Here is a 27828-nt window from a genome sequence, read left to right as displayed (position 1 = left end):
TGTAAGTGGAATTTTGCTTGGAAGCTGCAGTTTCATTTAATGCAGGATTTTGCAGTTGCTCATGTGCTCCTTGGTGCAGTCAAGGTTAGGTCACTAATTGGGTCATCAAGCCCCATGGGTGCAGTGACAGGGTTTAGTGGAGCAGTGTCTAAATGCTGGAGCAGCAGCAGTCATAGCTTTGCTGTGCTCAGTGCTGTTGAGCCTTTGTAGGAGGTGCTGGCAATGCTGAAGAGCTACCGTTGCCATGGAGCAGAGTCAAAGCTCTTATTTTAGCAGCAAGAGAAAGAATAATCCTCGCCTCTATTCCAGGACACAGCTAGCTTGCCTCTGAATGGAGGGGTTTGTTCAGAGAGCACAGGAATCCAAGCCCGCTGCTTGTGGAGCGATGCAAACAGGACTGGTCAGCGGGGACAAGGCAGCCCTGTGCCCAGCTGCAGGCTCTCGCCTAGTCCCTGTGCTCATAGCTGGGGTTAATGTAAACCTCAGCTGTGCTTCTTGCTGCAAAGTCCTTGGTATTCACAGGAGGCCAGTTTGGATCCCTCTGCAGCATCTGCTGCCACTTTCGGTACTGGCTTTTGGACTGATACCCAACGCAGGTTTTAATCAGCATCCAGAGGTGCTTGTTCTGCAGGAGAACATCCTGCAGAGTGACACAGCACAGCATTAGTGGGAGGAGACCAAAGCCAGCCCCTCTGACGTGCCAGCCCGATATACATTCAACTCCCTGTGTGAGCCACGGCAATCCTTTTCAGTACAGGTATTGCACTTTCCTCTTGTGGTGAGGGACACTGTATGCTTGCTGCCTTACAGGCAACAATACCTGCCACTGGATGCAACTCCATGCTCCCACCCAGGGTGGCACAGTCATCTCTGACCCACAAAGCATCATTTGTGTCAGCTGCGTGACAGTGCTCACACTCTACAAGCTTAAGACATGTGGGCTAAGTCATTTCTATCGGGTGCTCTATCACATAGATTTGATTGACACACAGTGACTAATAAGGAAAAAGGAGAAAAAATGAAAAAAAAGCTTAAGGTTTGTGCTTCTGCAGGAAGAACGTGGCTGCTAACAGAGGAAGAAAGTCCTGAACAGATGCCGCTCACTGCTGGGAACAGAGAGTAAATGAATGCACTCACCTCTGTAAAAAAAGATACACAGAAGGTGACCAGGAGCATCAGTAGGACGTAAACTCTCCAGATCACAGGAGTGCAAAGAAACTGTTGGAAAAGACAGGAGCAGCAATTAAGTTTGAGTGCCCTGCCAAGATTTGCATCTGTTCCTAATGACTGGAGAGGCTGACTAATAATTTCTCGATGGCAAGCATGGAGAAGTCCATAGGCAGTGACAGTAATTCCTTGTCGCAGAGATTTGGAGGGGCTGATGCCAGATTCCCCATGGCATGCAGCTGCCTCACATCACCACTGACCCTGAGACAGACACCAGCAGATCAGCATTCAGAGCCCAAATATTCTAGAGAGCTGCAGCCTCCTACATGCAAACCCACACTCTGTGCTGTTGTGTTTTTTTGTTAGGAAGAACAGCTCAGCAAGATACAAAGCACTTTTTCTTCTGCCCATTGCAGTCTGGAGGGGAGGGCTGCCTCATCAATCAAGCCCTTGTTGAATGGATGATACAGAAATTTGAAAGAGATGCCCAGGCAACGTCAAACCAGTGAGTTCATTTCTAGTGTGGCCATACCTGTAGCCTGTGCTGTGTGCAGAGGTAAAGGTCCAGCAAAACAAAAAATAAATGCACGTTCTGTCTTTGTCTTCACTTACCTGCATGCCACTGTACACAGCATCCATGTCAGCAAGGAAGAGGAAGAGGCAGATGGCGAGCTGGAGGGTCAGGATGGCTGAAAATACATCTGGAGAAACAAGAGCATGGGTGGCCTTGGGAAAGGGGCTTTGGTGGGTGGACTCTTCAGATACACTCATGGCAGTCCCAAACACTAGTGCTGTATTGCTGCTAGCCTGTACATTTGTAGTGTTATTTGTTTGAGGGGGTGCTGTGCCTAGAAGACCTATGGGATTGAAACCTAGCTGAGCTATTCCCTAGTGGTCTGTTGCAAACCTCCCTACCTATACTGTTTTTCTCACCCAGGTGATTTGGTATTGCAGAGCAGATTCCTTCTGACGTCCCCTCTCTCCTGCAGGAGATCAAGGCTCTGTGAAATGAGTTTGGGACCAGCCTATTGCAAAAAAAAAAACTAGCAAAATCAGCTCTGCCAAGGTTAAGCAAGATCCTGCTCTCTCATCTGTGAGTAAAAAGCTGCAATTGCATAGGAGCTATCAGTCAGCTGGAGGGTGGTAGAGGTAAATCATCTCTGCAAATCTCAAATAGGGAAGGAAAGGTTATTGTGAGAGGATTTTAACAGTGATATTATTACAGGCTTTTCTCTCTCATCTCTAGGAATGGAAGTCAGGCAAGGTAAAACTGAATCTCAAAGGAACTCTATTTCATGTGTGGATTTTGAAACAAATGCATCTGATCCTGGCACACTGTGTTCTCAGTAATACACAGTTCTGCACTAAGTGCAGTACATCATCTTCTGAAAAGCATCTATTTTCCAAAACATAGTTTTCTTTTTCAGCTCTGCTGCTCCTTTTTGCTAGAGGGAAACTAACTCAGGCAGTGTTCACTGAGATTCTTTAAGGAGGGAAGCAGGAGCACATACACAACAATTACATCACGTGCCAGTCACTGGTGTGGGTACAGAAAAAGCTACATCGTTCTTTGCCTTCTCTTCTGCCAGGAAGATTTTGAGGCAGAAAGGGAGTGTACAGAGCACATGTGTTCCAGCTCTACTCACAATTGGTGTAGATGGGCTTGCGGAAGGGTTTTCCCTTGGAAAAGACAAAGGCCACAATGATGCAGTTGATGGAGGACAGCGGCCACAACGTTGTGTCTTCATAGCTGAGGACAGTGCTCTGGGCACTGCTGCTGGTACTGTTTTCCCCTGGACCAGTGGGGAGCAAGGTGTGGTTCCTGAGTGAACAGTGTCTGCAAAGTAACAATCATCATCTTGTTCCTGCCTTCTGCAAGAGTGAGCTGCAACAACAACCCTTTCTCCTTTCCTACCCGCAGTAACCAGATATCACTGGCAGCAATAAAAAACACAGTAAATAGATATTATGTATACATATAGGTAGCTGAAAGTCACAGCTTGAAACAGTGATTGAGCACCTGGTGGGAAGGCAGGGCCAACCCAAGGAGCTCAGGTGCATGCGATGTACCTGAGTGGCCAGAAGAGACGGAGCCAGGATGCACCCCTTCCCAGACCTCATTTAAGGGTTGGCAGCAAAGGCAAGTAGATCTTGCTGGAGAACCCTGCCTACTTGAGGCCTTCTAAAGGTAAGGAGGTTCTTTGTTTTGTTTCTATGCCCACAGCTGCTGCATTTGAGCAGCTCCTCACTTGCTACAGCCTAGGACTTTGTTGTTATGCTGTTATTGTTGTGCTTTCTAACATGTTACCATATATTTCTTAGAAAGCTGCTTAACTACTGCTGTGTGCCATATCCCAGCCCCCAGCTAGGCAGTGACAGCAATACTCAACGTACAGCAGTGAGGAGCAGGCCCAGTTCCTTGCACATTGCTCCAGAAACTCTGGCTTTGTGGCACATTCATGTGCTGGTCTGGTCTTGCTGACAGCTGCAGTGTACCCCATAACCAGAGCTGTGTTCTGGGGGTCCTGGCGAGGAGAGGGACTCACCTCCAGCTGGCCAGCGCTACATACCAGGGCTGCTGCTTCACTAGGAGGAAGCCACAGGTCTGCATGGCTATGGTAAAGCACACGTTGAGGACAATAGAAAGCAGCAAAGGGGGGGAGATAAGCTGGCCAGGAGGGCGATAGGGTGCTAGCTTTGGGTAGGCTTCAGTCAGACTCACTGGAGAGAAAGCAGAGAGATTTGTAGTCAGTGGCCAAGGGATTGCTCTGCCACCAGTGGTGTTACCAGTTACTGATGGCAGAACTTGGCTCCTTGCTTTAATATTTGCTGAGAAATGAAGTTGGCTATTTACACTCATGCTTTCAAACAAACATAGGGGCTTTACCACGCTGCTTACTTGTTAGGCAGACCAGGAGAGTAATGACCACATCTTGCATCAAATACTGGTAATTCCCAAAGATTTGCAGCTGCTGAAATAAAAACAAAGAAGGCACCACCTGACTACCAACATCTGTTTGGGGTTACAAAATACTGCTCCATACTATCTCAGAGCAGCAGCATCTGGATGCACCCATAGGTGCAGAGTGAGCCTAGCTAAGTGCCACCCAGCTCCTTGCAACTCAAAATGCTTATGAGTGACCCAGTAGCAGGTGAATGCTTTTCCACCTTTATCCCAGAAGACACCATTCCCTGTAGAGCACTCAAATCAGGTCACTTGTAGCCCCCAGTAATGGCAGGCAGGGCTGGAGTTCCACATTATGCCCAACTTTAAACTTGTGTGAGTCATGGGGACACAGACACGGCTGGTGCACCCAAATTAATGGCTGCAAAAGCAAGGTTATGTCATTGTCATTTGATTCAACTATCCTGATATTAACTGAAATGCTTAACTGAATAATCATTGAATAGGTTATCCAACTTTTCACATGTTTGTGATTCCCTGAAGATGCATATGCTGTTTTGTCCCTATTGAGTAATACAACTAAAGACAAAAGCCCACATGAGCACAGCTTGCCAGTGCAAGGTGGGCATTATACACTTACCCAGAACAGCAGAGCAGTGCCAACAAACTGTATCAGGCCATACAGGGTCAGATATTTAACCACAGCAAAGGAAGCCACCAAAGCAGCTCGACCTTCCCTGCTCAAAACATAAAACAAAGCTGAAACTGCCCCCTTACCACAGCAGGAGGTGTGCCATCCTGATGTTGCAGTGCTGCAGGTTGCTACTGCTTCTAAGCAGAGTAAATCCTTTGGTTAAGACTCTTAGAGAAGAATGGAAGATAGTTTAAATTCCATAGATGTATTTTGGCCTTGAGATACTGCAGAGCCACTTAGCTACCCCTCATCTGCAATGTTTTGTTTCCTCATGTTTATTCTGCTGCTATGATTTTAATACCTGGCTTAAGCTGCTGCTGTTTTTTCTTTGCAGATTTGCTCAGCAGTTCTGGGAATCAAGTGCACTGCCACACAAAATCGTCTTTGCATACATTTGGCTAAATGGCATTATTCCTGGCTGTTCAATGACTACATACAGCACTTGGATATGAAATGTGTAGGTACTGACAAGCAAATCTGTTCTGTGTTAACCATTATACCTGCCTTTTCATGGAACTGTACTTCTGTACCTACAGTCATAGAATCATTAAGGTTGGAAAAGACGACTGAGATCATCTAGTCTGACCCCAACCCGTCCCAGCATGCCCACTGACCGTGCCCTCAGTGTCACAGCTCCAGAAACAGTGACCCCACCATCTCCCTGGGCAGCCTGTGCCAATGCCCAGCCACTCTTTCTGAGAAGTTTTTCTATTATCCAACCTAAACCTCCCCTGGCACAACTTGAAGCTGTTCCCTCTTGTCCTCCTACCTGTTCCAAAAGTATCAGTCCCTATGTGCAACTGAATTTATGGATTTTATGTAGTTACTGAGAAATTAAGTTTGATTTATCAGCATATTTGAGGGTAGCGCATACACAGCTATACATAAATATATGTATATATGTGTAGCTGGCCATAAACAAACACAGACAACCTGTTTCCTTTGCCAAGCTCCTCAGGATCCCTGTGCACGGATCCCTGTGCACTGCTGTGCATCTCACACTCATGACCCCATGCACTGAACTTGGTGCAGGCATTGCCCTGAGCCCAACGCAGGGCAGCAGCCAACCAACCTGATCAGCTCTGGCACACACTGGATGTTGGGGATCTGCGAGGTGAAAGGCGAAGCCACCGATGCCTCCTGCTCAGACAGCGATATCCCAGCGTGGGCCACCTTCAAAGCCTGAAACCCACAGGAGCAGGAAGCTGGAGAGGCACACATCCACCCTTCCCACTGCATTTAGTGGTGCTTTACATGTTTTCAAGTGCGCTTTGTCATTGATGTTCCCTTATTCTGTGGCCCAGCTGATCTCATTTTTCAGATATCTTTCCTCCTCTAGAGCTTAAATATTTCTTTTGTTCATTTAATCCCATTGTGCCTATTTACAGTTCTCTGAACTACCCTTCTCTGTCTCCCACAAAGCCTGTTGGGGTTTGTGCATATCTCTCCTGTTGAACAACTGCCAAACTACTTAAATCAGCATGTTCTCCTTGTTCCACTCCTTTTCATCTCCTGATCATATTTCTTTTATTTCTTATGAGGTCCATGTGAGCCAGCCCTTTCCCCTCTGGCCTAGCACTAAGGAACAGGTTACGGATGGCTTACACCAAACCAGCTAATGCTGTTACAAAATGATACTATGATAACACGTTTATTGTAGCAATGTAACAGACAACGTAATAATGATTTTGAGCATTAAGGTCCTCAAATTTGCATTTGAACAAATATGTAAGAAGTAGCATACCTGTTCTTATTTCTAGGGGAAAGATGCACATAGGTAACGTCTAACAGCATTCTGACTGAGCACACATATGTGCTAGCTTGGGAAATGCTTGTGAAGTGGAGTGCCAGGAAATATCTCACCTCTTTACCCTATAGGTTGAAAGGAGTGATATGAAGGAGGGAGATTTGCTCCTACGTACCCCACAGTCGTTGGCTCCGTCGCCACACATACCCACGTAGTAACTGGTGGAGAGAAAGGAAGGAGAACAGTGATGAAAGGAGTGAAAATTTGGGGGGAAGGATGGTCATTGTATTTTGGAGTCTGTCTGTGATTTTATCTCAGCTCCATTTCACAGAGCCTTCAGTGCAGCCACAGCAGGTGCAAGGAGGGTTGGATGGAGCTGCATGCACCTTTCTTTGCTTGGGTTCAAGAAGAAAGGGAACAGAACCTTACTTGAGTTTTTGAAGCTCTTCAACAAGGCTGGATTTTTGGCCAGGAGACATCCTAGCAAAGACAGTTGCATTCAGAAGAATCTGCAGGACAGAGCAAGGAGCAGTTTTGAGGTGGGTGTTCATGCCCCGTGGAGGCAAGGTCAGGATCCCTGATGGCACAAACCTCTAATGCTGTCTCCCAGCCCTGACAGTAATTTAATTGCCCTTAGGATCACATTTCACCTAAAGTCAACTTCATTCTGCTCTGACTTCTGTCTTGCCTTTCTGTGGCAGACCAGCATCACCATGTACAGCCTTGGAGCAATAAGGTGTCCCATGACATTCCCTGTTGCAGCACAAATGGTGCTGCTGGTGACAGTGGCAATAATGCTGCTCACATCAAGGTTTTTCCAACATGAAATTCTGTCCAGAGAAATCTCTCTCCCAGCAGCAGCTATTTTGTGAGAGGTAGACAGGAGCTGAAGGCTGCTAAATGCAGATATTTCATGCTCCTTCTGCCACTGCTGAGCAGGAGACATTGCTAGTTCTGGCATTAGTAGGTGGGAATGGGGCTGCTGTTTTTAATTAAATCGAAGTAGAGGAGGTGACCACAGAGTCATTCCACCATGGCATGGTCTTTGCACACCTCAGCCGCCCTGGTTACCTGAAGTCTCTCAGATGCTGACAGCAAGCTGCTCGGTCTAACCCTGAATTGTGCTGAGAGGCTTCTGAGTTGTCAGAAATGACAGCACTTCATGTACTGACAGGTACTGACACCTTTCCCCAGCTGGAACAATACTGTCATTTACATAAAGGAGGGGCGGTGAGTAAGTGCTTTGTTTCCTCTGCACTTACTTTTGGCAGCAAGCTGTAGAAGTGCTTTACAAGAACCTGGTAGGACTTCCCATTCATTGCAAAATGGTAGTGGCAGCCTTCTCCTTCCAAGGTGATTTTTTCCTGGGCATGGGCACACACCTCCTGGAAACAAGACAGCATTTATCCTCAGACAGAAGATCATGACTCCTTGGAGCCTTGTCCCCAGGACAGGCCCATGTCTGGAGCTGACAGGCAGCCATGGCGGTGCCACCAGCTCTCAGCCAGGGCAGCATGCCTGCCACTGGGCAGAATGTTCCCTTCTACTTTACATCCATCTCTGCTGTGGACCCACACCACGTTTCCGCCTCCCATGAGAGAGACAGGCATGTAGCATCCTTTCCTGGGACTTCAGGCCTGGCAATACTGGATTTTCTAGCTTTGTTCTCATGTGTCACTGATACCTGTTAGGCATAGCTGGCTCATTTAGACACTGAAGTTTGGTCCAGCAAACATTCTCGCAGACAAGTATTTCTAAATGCATTAATTAGGTACACATCAAGCATGAGATCTGCAGAGCATTGCCAGTTATGCATGCAGTCCTGAGTAAAAAGCCTCTGTATTAGTTATTTCTTCCTTGCAGATGGATGATTCATTCTGTATACCCTGGCTAGATAGGAACCCACCCGATGCTCCTCTGAGTTGCTTCAAAATCTGTAGTGAGAGCCCAAACCTAAAAAACAGTTATTAGACATCAATGCTTTGCTAATTCACCCTGGCACCCAACAGCCTTCCCTTGGCTGTGCTCACGCTGGGAGCAGCTGCACTTGTTTTGCTGCCTTCTGCCAGCCGCCAGGCAATGGAAGCTGGAGCAGAGCCCTCTGGTTCACTGGCTTCAACGATGATGACTTTGCTGTCCTCATGAATCATATGCGCATTCCTGGCCACCGTGACTGCTGTCTGAAGGTTGTCTCCTGCCAATGGTACACAGAGGTTGGATCCCTGAATCCTCCATCATGGGGCTGCTGTAGGAGCGAGCTGCTCCCATCTGCCATGGCTGCGGGGGGTTCACCTGTGACCATGATGCTCCTGATGCGGGCAGCAGCCAGCTCTCGCAGCACAGGTTTTGTCTCTGGTTTCAGGCGGTTCTCCATCACCAGGAGGCCCAGAAATTCCAGCCCAGACTCCACCTCCTCTCTTGGGAGAAGGAAAGAAACATGGTTGTGTTTCCCAGGAACAAGGCTCTCCAGTGGTTGTATTGCTGGGAAAGCCGTGCTCAGCTAGAAACATGTTCACTCTAACATGAAACACAACTGGCATGAGCTTGCACTGCTCAACAAGTGTCCACGTTTCAGCTGCCAGTCCTTGCTATGCTGTCTCCTAGAAGGACCTGCACCGCCAAGGTGAATGCAGAGAGTGGCAGGATCAGGCTGGCTGAAACCCCCATTCAGCATAGCTTTCTATCACAGTCCTAATCCACCCTTTTGAAGCACAATTACCAGCTTGAAAGATTCAGCTCGGTGAGCCTTGCAAGAGCAGTAGTTAATTGCAAGGCAATTAACAGTATAATCAGCATCTGCTGAGAGGAAGGCGTGATGGGGTTCAGTTTCCCCATGCACATCCTCGGGCAGGAGAGAATGGGAAGGGCTGGGCTGAGCTGGGCCAGGCCAAACCATCAGGGAGAGAAGTGACAGTGGTGCTCACAGCTATTCAGCACTGCTTACCTCTCCAGGTCACCCACATCTACATCCTCTGGGAGGCTCAACACTTTATGAGCCAGGGCGATGACTCTGAAGCCTTGGCTTGTGTATGTCTTAAGCTCCTCCAAGAAATCAGATGGGACTGTTTACAGGATAGAAAGTTATGTAGTTAGAATGTTCCACCTTTGCTGATTGCTCCTCTGAAGTTAAAGTCTGCCCTGTGACACACTTTATAGCCTTTCAATAGCCTTTCAGTACTGTGCCCTCTCATACAGGTCAGTTGGTTTGTACAATGGCTGTGCAACTGACTGATCCATGAGTCTATTTCATACTTTCAAAATGCATGTTAAGGTGCAGGTATGCACAGTGCTTTACTAAGCAGAGAACAAATGAGTGTTTCCATAGCTCTGGCCTGATCTTTTCTGTGTACGTGCTGAGTAATGCTCAGAAAGTTGTTTTTATGTTTATGCCTTAGTGGGAAAATTCTCCCAATATCCTGAATTTTCAATTTTGATTGTTCCAGTGACTCTAAAACAAAGGGTTCCTTTTAACTTCACAGTATTTTGTAATCACTACATACTGACATCATAGCTTTACAGTATGGAACCCTATTATTTATTAAGCTGTAATCAATAGAGAAACAATCAAGACTGAATGAGAGGAACCATTTAGAAACCTGAGAAAGTGGAACAACTTTTTAAAAGATATTTTTCTTATTGACATGGAATTGTTTGGCAGTTTGTGTCATTAGGTCTTTAAACCGAATCTTTCCATTGTCCCTCAAAACTATTTTCACCTGTTCTCAGCTCGCTGCCATCTCAAATAGCAAACCACAGAGACACAGACCACTGCTCCTGCACAGCTGGCACCCTTCCAAAATGCTCAGTGAATACGACCTGGGTTTCAAGTTTGCAGGCAAATTTGAGAACAGGCCTATTACATTGCTCTTACACACAAAAGAAAAGCTGATGTTTACTTGCAGAGAGAGGACAGAAGCCTTGGCTTGAGTGTTAATAGCAATTATCCTTAATAACAGTAATTTGTATGTCCACAGCAAGTTACCCATTGCTGAGATTTAAAGCCTATGTAAGCTGGGTCAGTAAATAAATACTGAATTTACAGGTCAATAAATTAACAGAAAATTTAAGAACTCATGCAGCACAACAGAGTGGCTGTGACACACGCAATTACCACCACCCCACACCTACCCTGAGTATTCGACGTATCAACATTATTTACAAGCTGTATCTTCAGCTGATGCACATCAGCTAAGTGATGTATAGTGGCCAAACCACAGGCTGTGCATCTCTCCCTGCTGGGCTGCGTGCATCCTAACATACACACAAGCAATGAAAGCTTATTTGTGCTTTTAACTAATGACACTTCTGCACAAGGCCAAGACTTGTTTGTAGGAGGAATCGTATACATGCAGTTGCAGAGTGAGTGCTGCAAATCTTTCAGGATTACAGTTCAAGGTCTGCTTTGGATTAAGTTCTAATAAATGCTAGAAAGGTGCCCTCCCCCACATCTATACCGGTTTCTTGTCTGCAAAAGCTGGACACTGTCTCTGGTGCTCCTTTCATGTACAGGTCGTACTGCTCCTCTCCGATCTTCTGCGAAACAACAGACATCCTCTGCAGCCCGGAGGAAAATGGGAATTGATGTAGGATTGCAATTCCTTCCACTGGAGCCTGGGAGAGGTCAGGAAAGAGAGATGTTGCTTAGGGATTTGATTCATGGATTACACAAAGTAAATCCATCCTGAGCTTCAGCTCATCTGAGCCTTTCTGGCTTAGGAGATTTATTATTGATAGGAGAATATTTCAGTGTCTTTTGACTATGTTATCAGATCAGTGTTGATAAGTGTAGGAGTCACAGTTTCAAAAACAGTGACTTCCTAGCATACTTCCTGGGAACTGCAGTGCTTTCCTCAGTATTCAATTTTTCAGGCTTTGTCCCAGGCTTTTTCTTAGCAATTACATCCTGATGCAATATTCCTGGAGTTACAGACAGGGGAACTGAAAATTGATGTTACAGTGACATTGCCAAGGGAACAGAGCAATGTGAGAAACAAGATTGATTTCCTTGTTGCCACAGCACCATCTTCCTGGTGCTACTAACAGAAATCAATCTCCTTTCTCTGGGAAGAAGCTGGCTGGCTCAGCATTTGGGCTGGAAACATAACAATTTTCAACCATCAAAATGCAAAGCTGCCGCCTTTTGAGAGGGGGAAGGAAGCAAACAACTCTGCTTTGGGTTGAGGCTGGTAAACCTATCAGTGGCTCTACACAACCATTACCAGCTGGACTTACTGTCCACACTCCTGTCTGTTGTGTCCTGACCTTATAGTGCATCTTCTTGCAGGTGTATTCCTGTTTTAGACTTTTATCCAGTTTGCAAGATTTCTTTGCACTGGCTTTCACGTAGACCACTCATCCAGCTTTTGTGGTCTAAGCTCCCAAGAGGTTTGTTTGCAGGGAAGTTGCAACATAAGACCAAGACTGAGGGAAGGGCACTTTGCAGCCTATAACCCAGCAAATTAACAGTGCATGTGCAAGAATCTTCACAAGCTGCAGGTTGAAAGCACAACATATTCATCCCCAGAAAGAGCCAGACTCACACTGCTGGCATTCGGCCCCGGTCTAACGATGCAGGCAGCAATAGCACCAGCTGTGTTCCGAGCTGTGCTGGACTCTTCTATCTCCTGTACAGGGAAAAGCATTAATTCTGATGGTGCTCTTTTTTTGTTTTTGTTTTTCCTGGTGTCATACCTGACTGTTAAAAGCAGAGGCAGCAGCATATGGGAGAATTTCCCCCTTGCTGTTGGCACACAGCCGCAGCAGTGTTTTGTTACAATCTTGGGGTCTTTCTAGCCATCACAGCTGACAGCCTCCCTGCAGTCTTGTCCTTAATAGAAGTCCACAGAGCCCTCCATCTTCTGACTTGATGAGAGTAAAAACCTGTGTCAAATTTTGTTGTTTCTCTAACTTCGAGTTCCACATCAATCTAATGCCATACAACGTCAAGAAAGAGAAATAGTCCCTATCTAACTGGATTTATCTTTCTATCTCCAGCTTCCAAAGACTTTATGCAGGAGCAGGGTGGAGAGTTTGGGTGTAGGATGCTTTAGCCCTCCAGCTCTACTACTTCACATGCTGCCAAGGCTCATTCGCTGTCATCATCCTCCTTCTGCCGTTGTGCAGCTTCTCTTCTGCCTGTCCTTCCACAGCAGCAAACACCAGCCTGGTGCCCTCCCGCAGTGCTGCTGCAAAGCTACCATCTGTTTTATTTATTGACTCAACTCTCTCGAGCAAAAGGCTGAAGAAGAAAGGGATGATGTGGCAGTTGACTGCAGTGATCCCAGAGTTCTTACAGGCTGCATTTGCAAGAAGAGTCACTACTTTCCTTCTGGTGCATCCTCCCATCCTGCTCCCACCAGCACAACATTCCCCATCCCCACAGATGTGCCCTGGGCTCAGAACCTTGTCCCCTTCCAAGCTCTCAGATTTGCTGTTCATCCAGCCCAAGGCTTCTCCATTGGGATACATCCCTTTGCTCATCAGAGAAAACAGCTCTCAGCATGTGGGCACAGAAACATGCCTGCACACATCCCTAGAGACATACATTTGGGCTTGACCTTAAATAAGCCCTGGGGCTGTGCTTTGAAGGGTGCAGAAGACATGAGTCACATTACCCAGTGTGTGCCCTCAAACATTTTCAGGTCCAGTGGGTCTCCTTGAATCTTTTTATCCAGAACCACCAGGGAGTGGCAGCTTGCCATGGCTCCACACACCGGTCCCCATGGCAGAGGACTGCTGGATGGAAACTTGTGGATTTTCTGAAAGCTGATAAGAAGCAGAGAGTTAGAGGGACTGCTTGCGAGAGGGGTGAAGAGAAGTCCTCAGCTAGTGTGTACATATACTGCTTTGCTGCATTCAGTAGTGCTGAGCCCAGTTACATCAAGCAATGCACTGTCCTACTCATCAGCACTCAGGTGGCCAAGAAGTCTCACAGAATTATTAAGTATATAGTTTAACTTGATGCAAAGCAATTGGAAAGGTAAGACACTCCGAGGAGCTAGCATGGGCACTGGAGTACTGCTTGACAGCTGCTGTTAATATTAGAGCAGAGAAGACACTGTGAGAAAGGAAACTTGCAGCTGAGATCTCCAGGAATCTGAGCAATATATCCCAGAAGAACCTCTGCTTCCACTGGTAGAGCTCCATCCACATTTCCAGTTACTTGTCCCTCACTTTGGTTTTAAAAATGGATAAGTTTGACTCCTATTGAGTTACTTGGAGGCATGCTATTAAAGATGCATGCCCTGAGGTATTACTGTGGAAAGCCTTGATGCGTGACCCCTCCAGAACAGACAGAGCACTGGGGTTGGGCTGGGGCAAGGCCCTGTTACTGCACCATTTCTCAGAGTTTTCTCACATTTTTCCTTCTAAGAAACTGGCTAGCTGACAAGCTCTGCCTGCCAGACCAGAACACATTACCATTTAGGCTGGCATGTTAAGGAGAAATTTAAATAGATTTATTTACCTTTGATCACCGCAAGCATCCCCTGTTACTGAAAGAAGCACAGTGCAATGAATCTGGAAGCGAGCAGCGTGACAGCTCGCAGCTCTGTTAAAAGGAGCAGTGCATCCCAGGACCTGTCATCCCTCTGAGCCATCAGAGTCTGTTCTGTTTCCAGCAAATTATACCTTGTTCTCAGGCTGGTCATAATTGGCTTATTAATTAATTAATACTTGAGAGACACCATAAAAATGTTAAACAACATAAAACCAACAAACGCTCGTATCTTATTAAGCATACAATAGGATATTTTGCAAGTGGAATGAAATTTCTTTACTGTCATTGCCTCGCTGTGTTCAGATTAGCTGACAGCTAGTCTTATGTGCTTAAGAATGTGAATATATAAGAAAGAATAATTATGTAAATGCACTAATGAGATCAACACAGCCAGTGATAACTCCTCCTTGTGTTCTGGCAAGCCACCAGCACTACTTCCCAGCTGGGTGTAGACTGGGCTCGTCAGCAAAGAGACCTTTCTGTTCTGACACTTCACAGTATTTTATTACATGAATTTATCCTGATATATCAGTTCAGTTTTGTCCTGCTGCTCACATGAGCAGACACTGCCTGCAAGGCTATCTGAGTGGAATCACTGCCACTTGCTATTTGGTGGGCTCCCAGCCCACCCAGCATGCCCACGTTTAGCCTGAACCCCTGGGGCGCTGGGTGGGTGCCAAGAAGAGAGCATGCTATATGCCAATGGATTGGTTCTGCTGGAGGAATATTTTATCAGCTGACACTTATTAATCTCTTCTCATTTATTTGCATTAGATAGCAATATTCTTTCTGTCCTTTGAGAAAGCATTGGGAATGTGATTTTTCTCCTCCTGTAATCAATTCATCCTTTCATTCATTACGGCATGATTATCTCTGTGGTGTTGAGGTATCTGATACATTAACAGCAACTAATGAAATCTGGGAGTAGGTATGGGGTGTGTGCTTTGCATTGGCCACTGCAAAAGATTGAGATTTTGAGTTGGTGTAACAAGAAAGCTGTGCTGCAAAGCTGAAGTCTGTTGTAGTATTTTAATAATATGAATTAAATAGCATAATTCTGGATGTAGTCAAGTTTAATATTTACATACTGGATATCTCTTGATGCTTTCATTGCTCCTTGGGCTTGAATTTGAGATGGAACCTGCCACGGGTGGGAGGCTGTCTGTAAGGACACCTAGGCTCAGCAGGTCTGATCTGTGCTTTCATGGATTTTTGCAATGTTTACAGAAGATAGGTGAGATTTGACAGGCACTGAAGCTGGCAACGCTTAATTTCAACAGAGGGAGCATTATCCTAACACTTAAAGGATGAAAGGTTTATTGAATAGATTAGGAATATTTATTGAACTATGCTGTGAATGACATAATTGAAAAGCTCTGTGCATATTCTCTAAATCCCCATAGAGCAATTAAAAGCACTCCCACTGCTGCTGGCTTCTGGGCTGTGTGTTTGCTTTGAATTAGCAGCCACGCTGACAGCTACGATGGCCAGCCTATTTCCTTGAGGGGAAATGAGCTGAGCAGGAATACCAGCCCTGATAACCTGAATTTGGGCCAGTACATCCACACTGGGGAAGAGTTATCACTGCAGGAAATCTTTCCTTACCGGCTTCCCTCAGAAGGGAGGATGCCCCACAGGTCCAGTCCATCTTCTGTCAGCGTGCCTGTCTAAATTGAGATAAATATCTGTTATCCTGCTCACCCCTTCCCCTGTGAGACCCCAGAGCTCCTTTATGGGCAGAGCAAAGAAAGCCTCCTGCCTGCATTGCCACCCTGCCCCACAGGCACCTGTAGAGGATGTTATCCTGGGAGCGGATTAGAAGAGATGGAATGGAAGTAAATTAAATAAAAAATAAAACAGAAAAGTAAAAATATAAAATAACCACCATGTACCCAGCAGCCTCCAGCATCTGTCACTGCCCCAGGAAGTGTCTTACTTTGTCAAAGCAGACCAGGTTGATTTGCCCACAGATATTAATCCTCTGTGGAGTGATGCAGAAAATCTTCTTTTTCTTCAGCCTCCTTTGTGCATAGACGATGCCTGTGGTCAGGGCAGCAGGGATGGCAGGAGGCACAGCCACAGTGAGGAGGAGGAGGGCCATGGCCACGACGTCTGCCACTGGCTTCTGCAAACAGCCAGAACAACAGGTTGGTGGGGTGGGAAATGCCTGTTACTCTGGGAAATTATCCTCCTGATGTGGAGCAATGCACCTAAGCTCTGACCACAGGAACGATGGATTTATTCATCCTGGTTCAGCCCCCAGCACCTCACTCCTGGCATCAGAAGACTGGATTACAGGATTGGATAATATTCTAATGACCACGGACTACTGAAGTCTTGGAGTTGGCCTGAAACCTGGAGGCATACCCTGTACTTACTTTGTGGTATGTGAACACACAAACGGTGTATATCAATCCCAACACGCCAATGGCAGAGAGGCCTACAATGAACTTGAAGGCATCTCGGTAGAGCTGGAAGTTCAGAGGTTTGGGGTAGAGGATGGATCTCACCAAGTCACCTTTAGCAGTGTTGAACCCTGTGTGAAGATATGACCCTCAGGTTGTGGAGATGACCAAAGAGTGAGGCAGTAAGAGAGCTCTGTGAGAAATGGGAAGCCTCTTTGGAGGCCATTTTTGCCATTTTCTTACCAGTTTAGGGATAGACGTACCAGTTTGCAGCACCACAGCCCGCGCCGGCCCTCTGCCAGATGACTTTGCCTGAATAACTTCAGTCCCACAGAAGAGGACGTGTCTCCGGTAGTCTTCCATGCTGTGGGCTTTCCAGGGCTCCAGGCTCTCCGTGAGAGGCAACAGGGTTTTCATAACTGGAATGCTCTCACCTGAGAAGAGCAGCATGTGCTTTGTTTAAAAGGGATCTAAAGGTCTTATCAGACTGTGTGTGCGTTAAATAATGACAGTGCCCTTTTGGTGCTTAAGCTTGCCTGACTAATTAACTAGCTTATGTTCTTACAGATGTGGATTTATGGTGACAGCCACTGCAGTTTTCATTTCAGAGCATATCAGATGGCTTCTCTGAGCATTTTCTGTCAGCGGGCATGGGTCAAATTTTGCCCTGACCCAATTTCATACCTTGTAGTGGCTCAATGTTAGCCATGGCACTGACCCCCATGCTCATACACCACCTGCTTGAGCTGAGCTGTTGCAAGATTAGAATCCAAAAACTAAAAAAAAACATATTCAATGAATTTGAATATTTGCACTTTCTATTCCTGACAGTATATTAATCCTACTTGGTTCTCATGTGGATTTGAAATGTGTATTATACAATGGTAATGTTCAAAAGCCCAAGATAACTGTGAATTATTCAAGCCACAGTTCTTCCACCTCCTGCTGCAAACTATTCTAAATAAATAGTAAAAAATTTGCTGTCAGAACAGATAGAGACATCTCCCTGGCAGAGAACCTGCTCAGGGCGTTAGCATTCCTAACTCCAAGGCAGTACCTGTGAGCATCCCTTCATTCACAATGCAACTTCCATCAATCAGGACAGCATCACATGGGAGAGAGAGCTTTTTTCCATCTAGAAGAAAAACATCTCCTGGGACTAAGTAACGAGACTCCAGTTCTTTGAAACCTGTAGAAAAATGTGAAAATGAACTTAACTTGTGCATAAGTTCCAAGCCACAAAAAAACAAGTTTCAGGCACATGTAGCATCACTAAATTTCTCCACTGCCTGATCTAAAGCCAGTGCCTCTTAGAAATAATATTGGCCTAAAAACAATAGTGAAAAGTTTGGCCCTTCCCTAAGCATTTGCCTCCACGTGGCTGTCCGCAGTTTTATTGGCTTAGTGTCCATAAAATGCTGACCAAGGCCTTACATCCCCCACCATCCCAGCGACTGTACATCTCAATGTCTTTGGGAGGCAAAAATAACTTTATTTCCTATTCTATGGACAAGGAAGTGCATACGTCAGTTAAACATACATCTAGACTCCTGAAAATTTGCTCACAAGCTACTTTACAAGAATGTGAAAGTAGTTTATAGCAGAGCAGGGAAACAGATCTCTGGAGACCAGAGTTGTTATCTGATTGCTTGTTTGGGAAATTGAGTTTTCCAAGCTGTTTCCAGCCCTTAACACAAATTAGTAGGTTCACCTGTTTCATTACAGATGCTGCAGATACTGATGACAATGACACAGATGCAGCATTACTGCACTGCACAGGTCTTAGCTCACTCCTCTTGCTGCCCTGCCCCGCTCACCTCCCTCCACCCCATTCTCACCACAGCACGTTTTGGCTGTGGAAATCAACAGGAGCTGTGCAATTCCAGATACATTTCAACACAGCAGTTAATTACACAGGCTAGTGAGGAAAACGAGACAGAGATGACTCACCTTCATTCTTTGTGCAGACTGTAACCTGGACTTTGTTGTGCTCTTCAACGAGGTCATGCAGCTTGGTAGACTGCTGTTGGTGGGAAAGAGATTGCAATGTTGAAACACCATCATTCAAGCTGAGCAGCATGTTACAAGCCAGTGACCAAGCTAATATCAGAGAAACTGAGTTCCACCGAGTCATCCAGGGGAGTTTTCACACCTCTCCTTAGCAGTCAGGATGCTGGATCAAGACTTTTTCTATTTTTTTGCAATCTAATTCAGGCTATTGCGAACCCTGAGATAATGATGAAGTCAACTGTCATTGCAAGGCTCCTAGAGAGAAAGCACAATCTTGATTTAGAAAGTTACCACTGGAAAAATGTTAACCCGAGAGTGGATTTCATTAGTTTTTATGAGGATGTCAAACCAATTTGAAGAATATTTGGAGGCCCCAAGCATTCTTCCTAATGTAATTCTTCCTGTCAAAGTTACCAGTCACACAGTAAAACCAGCCTTGCAAAAAAAAGCTGAACACACCATACCTGGTGCTCTGTTACACAAGAGCACAGCACTTTCACTTCAAGGATACAGGTGCTCTTACAGCTATGTGAGTGCTCATTCAACACAGGAGTTCTATTTACTCTACATAACACATACAGATTTAGCTAGAGATTAAAAATACAGGGTTCATGGCCAATACACCTGCACTGGTTGGAGCCCCAGCTATTCACAAGGAGTTCTCTGAGAGCAGTGTGAGGCTGGAAGAAGGCAAATAAAATCATGCCCTTGGCAGAGGGCTGTGTGGAGTGCCATGTGAGCACAGCACTGAACGTACTGTACAGAGGAAAAATCACCTCCTTGCTCTGGCTGGCTGTAGTGACTCTGATACAAGCCAGAATGCCATTGGCCTTCTTGGCCACCTGGGCACACTGCTGGCAAATTTTCAGCTAGCTGTTATTTGCAAATCCCAGATGCTTTTTCTCTATGCAGCTTTCCAGCCACTCTGCCCCAAGACTGTAGAGATGCATGTGGTTGTTGTGATCAAAGTACAGGACCTGACACATGGTCTTGTTGAACTTTATCCCACTGGCTTCAGTCCACTGAGTCAGCCTGTCCAGATCCCTCTGTAGGGCCTTCCTTGCCTAAGGTAGATCAACACTTACCCCCAACTTGCTGTCATCTCCAAACCTACTGAGTGTGCACTCAATTCCCTCATACAGATCATCAATCAGACAACCTCCGGGGAAAGCCAGTAGTGTCTGCTTGCCAGCTGGATCCAACTCCATTCACCAACACTATCTGGGCTCAGCCATCCATCCAGGTTTTCACTCAGCAAAAAAGTGTACCTGTCCAAGCCATGGGCTGCCAGCTTCTCCAGGAGAATACTATTAAATTATGGTGGGAACCAGACTCACTGGTACTGGCCATTTCATTCTTATGAATCCCATGTGTCAAAACTTCAGTCCTCTTTAATTCTTGAGAAGCTCAAGGCTACTGGGACTGAACTTTTTAACTCTTCTATTGTAATAAATCTACAGCAACACATCAAAATACAGAGTAATAGAAAATAACCAGAAAGAGCACAGAAAGAGCTGCTTATCACATCCACAGTGAAGTGACTAACAGCATGGTGTGGGAAGTTTTTTACAACAGGGGTGGTGAGGCAATGGAACAGGTTTCCGAGGGAGGTGGTGGATGCCCAGTTCCTGGAGATGTTCAGGGTCAGGCTGGATGGGGTTCTGCTCATTGCAGGGTGGTTATAATAGATGGCCTTTAAGGGTCTCTTCCAACTCAAACAATTTCATGATTCTAGTTGGCAGATTGCATGGCACTCACCTGTCTGAGGTCGTACACAGTTAGGCCAACAGAAATGACTGACAGGACTATGATTGCCACTGAGTATTCAATGTAGCCTTGGCTCAACCACAGGGTAAGAGTGAAGGCTTGGAACACATAAAAGGGGTTTAAAATCTGCAAATGCAAACATAGCACCTGTCAGAGAATGGACATAATGCATAGCAGGAAATGGGGTGTGGGAAGAGGAGAGAACATACCATTACAATGTCTCCAACACCAACTTAAAGAACTATTTTCCATCTCAAGGTAATATGCTTTCATACCTCCATCTCAGAACTCACCAGCTTACACTTTGTTCACAATGTTTGTAATTAAAAGCTGTTGCTAACTGGTAATTATGCAGCAGCAACTTTGCTGACCATTTAAAGTCAGAGTTTAGGAGATTTTCAGTCAATCAGTTTCCCACTGACAAAGGTGACCTTAACATTGCCTATTCTAAGTAATTTCTACACAGAAGACACTATCCAAATATGGGGAAAAAGAGTGAATTGCAGACAATGTATTCAACACTTTGTAATTTAAGAAAGTCAAGTGGATACAATTATTTTTTTGCAAGGAGGGAAGAATCTAAGGGTCTGTAAGACCATCAGTAATAAGTCTCAGACTACTAGTAAGCTGAAGACTGGGTTTTCTGGGTTTTCTCACACTGCTATACTGCTGGCCACTCCATACTGTGACAATTTTACAATACCAATCACCATTCACTTTGAATATGCTAAAACAGGAAACAAGCCCCAATGAAGTCCAGCAGAGAACACAGTTTTAGTTCTCTAACTAACAACAAAAGAGTTAGATGAAATTTTCTCAGAGAATTGTCCACTATGTGAAGAGTGACAGACTTTCTGTAGAACTGATATAACAAAAATACCAACTGAAAGAGCTTTCTGCATATGGATTTGAATTGAAATGAATTATTCATCTGACAAATTTGGTCCCTCAATGAAAATTTAATACACTATTCAAGATTCACTAGGACAAAGAGACAGACACTAAATCGGGATGCCAGCCTACAGCTGCTGAAGCTGTATCTGGGCTGAAACACCACCTGCCTGTGAGGACCACTCTGCCTTCAGGCACTACCATTAATATTTCAAACACGAATCTTCAGACTTGGATGGAAGTGCAAAGTTCAAATTAAATAAACTTTTGTAGAGCACTGTATTGGAATTCTCTTCAAGACCGTCTCCAGGGGCACTGAAAAGTCAGTGATATCACATCCAACCAATTTCAGGAGCCCTGGAGCTTTTCATGTATTTTGTGCAGCTTCAGACAAACTCTTCCTAAAGTTCAGAAATGTGCTGACCACACTTCTTGGAGACTCATCATTCATAGACAAAGACTCAAAACCATCTCATGACTGTCCCTGCCCATGCCAGCCTGACTTACTGACCTCTTTAAAAAGTAACTTCCAAATGGGACGGATTTCAACCTCAATGGCATTAGGCCCACATACCAGCTGCCTGTAGGGAGGGAGAGAAGAGTTCCTGATGCTACAGCTTAGTCACACAGGTAAGACAGCAGGAAAGACGTGAGCTCAAATAATATTAACACTTACCTAAACAGGTAATTACTGGGGGCACAGACAATTGAGCAACACAAAGAAATCTGTCAGGAAGCTATTGTACCTGAAAGGGTTTCACCCAGGGGCGGAAGTTTGCTATTTCCATGTTGAAAATATTGTAACCTTGCTGTTAAGCCCCGTGATGAGCTCTCCAGAGGTCTTTTAAGGTGATGTTGGCAAAGGCAGATAGCCAAAGCTTGCTGTGCCCTAAAACATGGCTGGAAGTGGTGGGGAAACCAGCCTTGCATCAGCATCACTCAGAACACAGTAAGCTCAGTAAGGTGTGGAGATAATAACTTTTCACTTTTCTGAATGCCACCCATGCAGTTCACACTGCTTTACTAGTACAGTGAGCAGCAAGAAGCTCACATAAATTTAAAAGGGAATTTAATAGGTTATACTGTTATAATTAACTCATGCACCTACTCTTATACAGACAGTACCTGATTTTCCGTTCTTCCACTGTCAGGCCAGCTCCAAATTTGTGGTGTATGCTGTGACACGTGTTGCTGTCTTCCAGTGATCTGGGATAACAGGAAACAGTTCACACAGGGGACTCCCATGTTGCAAAGGGATTTGTGGATTTGTGGTAAGTTGTCAAAACTCACCCAACTTTCCTGAACTCTTTTACAGAAAGATCCCAAACATAACGGATTTTCTGTACCTGGATACATCTCACCTGCAAGATTAAACAGCAAAAAATCCTCTTGGCATTCAGGGAAATCCACCTCACCGGGTAATGGAAACATTTCTATGAGAAAGCTTCAGCTTATTAAAAGAGGACTTGCAGGAGGATGCTGACAGTGCATTTCTGGAAGCCCCTCAATGCTTTGACTCCTGTAGTTCACCCACCATCTTCCTTAGACCTTTCTTCTCCATTTTGTAGACAACTTACCTTTAACTGTGGCTTCATTATCGCTCTGTTTATAACAGAGTCTTTATCAGCTATGAGAGGACATTCTGAGTAACTACCAACAGGTAGTGCCAAAGTGGACAAATCAATCCAGGTCACCTTCTTCCGGCTGTATTTCTGAAACTCATCCTAGAGAAATAGAGCCCAGTTCAGTGACAACCTGAAATGTTGCCCGTGATAATGTTTCCTGATTCTGAAAAATGCATATGAGACTCCCAGAGAACTACAATCCTGTGGCCTCATTGTAATCACAGTGAATGTCAGTCCATAGCAACAGGGATGCCAGATATCAGTGCTTCAGTACCAAGCAGTAACGCACTTTGAAGTCAAACACACAATCATCTCCGTTTGCTTTGATTTATACTTCAGAGCTATTTCAAAGAAGATGAAATGGAACTAGATGTGCTTCAATAGCTACTGGATGGATCTTCAGTCTATAAACCAGACTAGGGCTAGCTGCATGTAAAAGCCTTCTGAAATACCTCTAGTGTGAACACTGAAGCCTCAACACCAGCTACTTAGCTCTACAAATCTCCTATAATGCTGCTACTCATTATAAATCCACAATCAAAAGCAATTCAGTTTTGCTGCTGCAGATGCACTTGTCAGACTGAATTGTCCTTTAATCAGTTTGGCCTTAGCCTAACACGCTACTCGTTTAGTGGTTTGAGTGCATTTGTATAAGGGATATCGTTGCAATATTGAGCATTAAGTGCAGTATTTGCTCTGATAGAATTGTGTGGGATTTTAATTTACAGAGATGGAGTCTTAGAATATAACCAAAGCCTAAAACCCAGCTCTCCAAAGCCCATTTCCTCAACACTGTCAGACTGATAACTTCTAAGCAGAAAGGTTACTAACAGCCATAGTGTCTGAGAATGTTCCCTTCTTCAAAGGCAGCTGGCTCTACCACAGTGCATAGGGGATGAGAAGAGGCACAGCTGCACTGAAGCTTATCCCTGCCCCTGCATCTTCACACAGAGACAGTGTTATCAACCTGCTGCATCATGTGGGCAAAGAGAGACAAGCTGTTCTATCTGTGAAAACCATCAGTTCTGCCAGTAACAGTAAGGTGTGAAGGTTCAACCTACAGTTGTTCTGAGCAGGATGACATCTGCTTCTTCCAAGCTGCAGGGGACACAGTTTGCCCACACATCCCATTCCGGTTTCCAGTAGAACAGCAGCAGCAGAACCCCGCAGGACAAGATGTACCCAGTAATGCACAGAGCCCTCCGGCAGCCCTGGGTTTTGTAGCCAAAAGCTTCCTGTCCAGCAAAGAGAAAGTACTCTGTGAACAAGCTTAACCATGCTGTTCAATCATCAGAAAGCCCGAGCTGATTGGAAAGAAAGATTGGCGACTGAGGCCTCCTAACAGCACAAAGTCATTTTTGTAAATTAAAGCTTGCTGACTGACATAGCATAGTTAAGTACACAGTTTCTGCAAGAAGAATGCTCTCCATTGAGCTGAGCACTGAAATCCACCTTGCAGAAGAGGAACAGTTTCTGCCTCAGGGAAAGAAAATGGCCAAACCCCCTTGCACCTCCTCTCAGCTGCCAGGTACTGCTCCTACTGCCGTGTCATCTTCCACCATGTACAGCACATTTTGAAAACAAGTGCATGAAGAAACTTCTGGCTTTGTACATTCTCTTCTTTTTATTTGTTCCCTACACCACATCATCTCCCCTACTTGCTCTTTCTCTTTGATAGCCCAGTACTCATCTTCTCATAGGTGGAAACATGGACTTGTTGGAGCATGTCCAGAGGAGGGCCACAAAAATGATCCCGGGGATGGAATACCTTCCCTATGAGAACAGGCTGAGATAGCTGAGGCTGTGCAGCCTGGAGAAGAGAAGGGGCCTTTCAGTACCCATAGGAGGCTATAAGAAAGAAGGGGACAGACTCTTTAGCAGGGTCTGCGGTGATAGGACAAGGGTTAATGGTTTCAAACTAAAAGAGGGGAGATTTATATTGGATAGGAAGAAGTTTTTTATAGTAAGGGTGGTGATGCACTGGCACAAGTTGCCCAGAGAGGTGGTGGATGCCCCATCCCTGGAGACACCCAAGGTCAGGCTGGACGGCACTCTGAGCACCTGATGGAGCTGTGGGTGTCCCTGTTCAGTGCAGAGGGTCCAGATGGCCTTTAAGAGTCTTTTCCAACTCAAACGATTCTGTGATTCTATGATAGCAATGATACCAGTTCTAGTTTGTCCCCTTGAGAAAAACATTAAATTTTTGTACACTTTGGCCTGACTTAAGCTTCCCCACAGGGCTAAGGATAACTTTAATGCCTGTAGTATATCTGGATCCTTCCCTGTGAGCAGGGTGTTTTCTTTGCAATTTCTGCACAGCAAAGCACTCACATCTCCTTCAAAGGAAGCAGTGCCTGGAGTGAAACACACACCTCCAAGTTCACAGGGAGTCACTTCTCACTTTGGGGTCTTGGCTCCTCAACTGCCATAGAGGCACTGCTCTGAGCAGACAGCAGAGCTCAGCTCAGACAGGACCTGAGCTCTCCTGGGACAGGAGGAGATGTTCCATCCACAGCTGGGCCTAACAGCCCCCAGGTGTGATAACCCATTGGGCATACCATGACATCCAGCCTGGATATGCCTAATTGACACAGTTTGCCAATTAAAATACACAGCATGATGGGGCAGTGTAAACTGCTATTGACACAGAATTTGAGAGGAGGGAGGAAACAGTGTTTTAAAATGTAAAGAGAATAAAAATGAGGAAGTCTCAGTTCTGAATTATACATGATAGAAATGCCAGAAGGAAGAGTGGTGCTCTACGGGATAGAATATGCAACAAAGCAAAGCTCCTTGACAAGGGCTTGTATCAACAATTATACAGGTTCAACTTCAGGTATAATTCTGAAGTGATTAAAAGGCAGTGGAGTAAGCACCTACTTTGTTTTAAGAGAGCAATTAACTTGATTTATCTGAACTCTGATCACAATCAACATAAACTAAGCTGAAACCAATGCAGTTCAACTGAAATAAAAATAGTCATGCAGCCCTTGTACCAGGTTAGCAAAACCCATTTCTAAACAGCTCTGCAGCTTCAGAGTTCACAGCCCTGCTGCATGCAAAATATTTTGTATTTGAAGGACTCGAAAGTTTAAAGCAATAATCACAGATGTTCTCAGGGCTGGAGGACAAACCAGCCTCTACAGCTAGGGAAATTCATGGTGATCTTTGCTTGTTTCTTTTGTAACAACGGCAGTTTTATAGATAAAATCTGAAGGCAGGTCTGGAAAGCAGGAAGCATGGTGTAGTAATTGGGACCACAACTTGCCCAGAAGGCACTGAGAGGATCAAGTCCTCAGTCCAGGCTTGGGAAGAGCTGCAGTGTGTGCCCCACTGCGCTGGCACTGAGAAACATTTCCCAAGAAGTGCAGTACATGGAGGCAAGGCTGGCTGCTCTAGCAGGCAGGGCAGTGCGAGAATGTTTGACAAAAAGCGGTGCCCAACCCAAGCCCGACAGTCTCTCATGTGTCATGCTTTGTCAGCAGCCTGTAGGCAGTGCCAGGCCCTTTTCTGCCAGCAGGGATGGAAGCTGGATGGGTAGGGAGGTGTCTCTGAAAATGGGTGCAGCTGAGTTGGGGAGCACAGATAAAAGCTGCCTATGGCAATGGCTAGCTCTACCCACCCTTGCTGGCTCTCCATCCTCACCTGGCAGTTGATACTGCTGCTGCTCCTACACTAACAGAAGCATGCATGTATGCATGCATGAAGGACCACTTCCCCCACAGAAGCAAGGGACACCCTGAAGGACACAGTAGCTATGAACATGACGCAGACAATCACTGGTTGACTCCTTACCTGCCTCCAGGGCAGATTTTCTGATTTTGTGCTGAATGCAAACAACTTCAACCAGCCTGAAGTCCCTAATCTACAACAAGCTCACATGAGCTGCACGAGCACCAAGCAAAGCCCAACAGGGATTTACCAGAGGCAAGCAGCAGAGCTGCAGCCCCACCACTATCAGCAGCCCTGCGAGCAATCCTGAGGCAAAAGCACAGTTGTGCAGTGCAGGGTAGGATCCCTCCCACCTGTGTCTGTCCTGAGCACCTGCATTTCATGGAGGAGGCACGTTGCAGTCCCCACGGCTGGTCAAGGGGTGACACAGTGGGGATACTAGAAGCAGAGGACAGAAGAGCCCATCATGGGATGAGTGCATAGCTGTGCTTCCAGTGTATGCATCACACATGCATCTCTAGCACACAATGGATTAACAGGGCTATATTTTACAGATGTGCAGAGACATCTACTTCTGTGCACTGGGAATACCTGAATTCCAGATGGTGTCTCCACAGAGGCTGGAAAAGAAAACCTTACTCCCACCTTCACTTGGCTCAAAGTAATCAGTCTATGTTGACAGGTACAGGAAGAGTTTCCACATCATTGCATTTGCAAAGCAGCCCCTTAGTATATATAATCAATGATCAATAGTCAATAATCAGTAATAGTCAAAACCAGAAAGAAGATTCGATTAACATTAATTAAAAGCCTTTTTCTCTGTAAATGCTGCCATAAGAGAGTGAGGAACAAGAGATTGCTCCCATAGGAATTGCAGTAGACTTTGGACACTTGCCCAGCTTTCCTAGACCTGCTAAGCAGCATAGACCCTAACATGTATGGAGAAGAGATTTAACCACTGTTCCAGGGAATGACCCAGGATGAACCTCATTTGTAAGCACCTTTCCCATGACTTGCTTTCTGATTGCCAGGCAAGGAAAAGGCACCTGTAAGTAGAGATCCTTACGGTTAGGGTGGAAAAGATAATGAAATAGAAAAGGAGAAAGGGACACTGCTCTGTGGCTGGATGATTTCTGATGGGCAGTGGTCTTTTCTATGTTTTGTGCTTCTGGACTGAAGTACTACATTCCTCAATTAGTCTTTACTTGGCCAATATCAATCTCGAAGTCAGCAAGGGGTTCAGGGTTTTGCCTTCTCCAACACTGTGCTGAACCATTCCCAGATAAGGAGCGGAGGTGAAGAAGCAGAGGCAGATTCAAAACAAGCATATGGAGAAAGAGGCACACAAGGAAACCGACCCCCCACACAGCCCCCAACTCCTTACCAGCTCATTTTCTTCATCCTTGTTGAGGAGCACATAATGATCCTTCCAAATCTTTTCCTCCAT

The 27828-nt window shown here is 45.5% G+C and overlaps 1 protein-coding gene across 1 annotated transcript; it reads right to left on the bottom strand.

Annotated features, from left to right (window-relative positions):
- Positions 1-445: 445 nt before the first annotated feature.
- On the bottom strand, positions 446-27828 carry ATP13A5 (ATPase 13A5; the record flags this gene model as incomplete). Its single annotated transcript, XM_079539805.1, has 30 exons — positions 446-640; positions 1138-1218; positions 1780-1868; positions 2814-3004; positions 3714-3888; positions 4067-4139; positions 4713-4809; positions 5839-5948; positions 6689-6731; positions 6943-7022; positions 7776-7898; positions 8544-8707; positions 8806-8930; positions 9458-9575; positions 10968-11124; positions 12054-12137; positions 13128-13278; positions 15617-15678; positions 15948-16136; positions 16390-16547; positions 16680-16850; positions 17474-17605; positions 18367-18439; positions 20185-20319; positions 21596-21665; positions 22210-22290; positions 22375-22445; positions 22662-22808; positions 23771-23944; positions 27766-27828. 30 exons carry the CDS (start codon positions 27826-27828, stop codon positions 446-448), a joined length of 3582 nt encoding a protein of 1193 aa, XP_079395931.1.

Source organism: Tetrao urogallus, assembly GCF_951394365.1.
Source record: "Tetrao urogallus genome assembly, chromosome: 9".
NCBI classification, from domain to species: Eukaryota; Metazoa; Chordata; class Aves; order Galliformes; family Phasianidae; genus Tetrao; species Tetrao urogallus.
The sequence above is the reverse complement of the archived record's forward strand: the minus strand, read 5'-3'. Positions and strand labels throughout refer to the sequence as shown.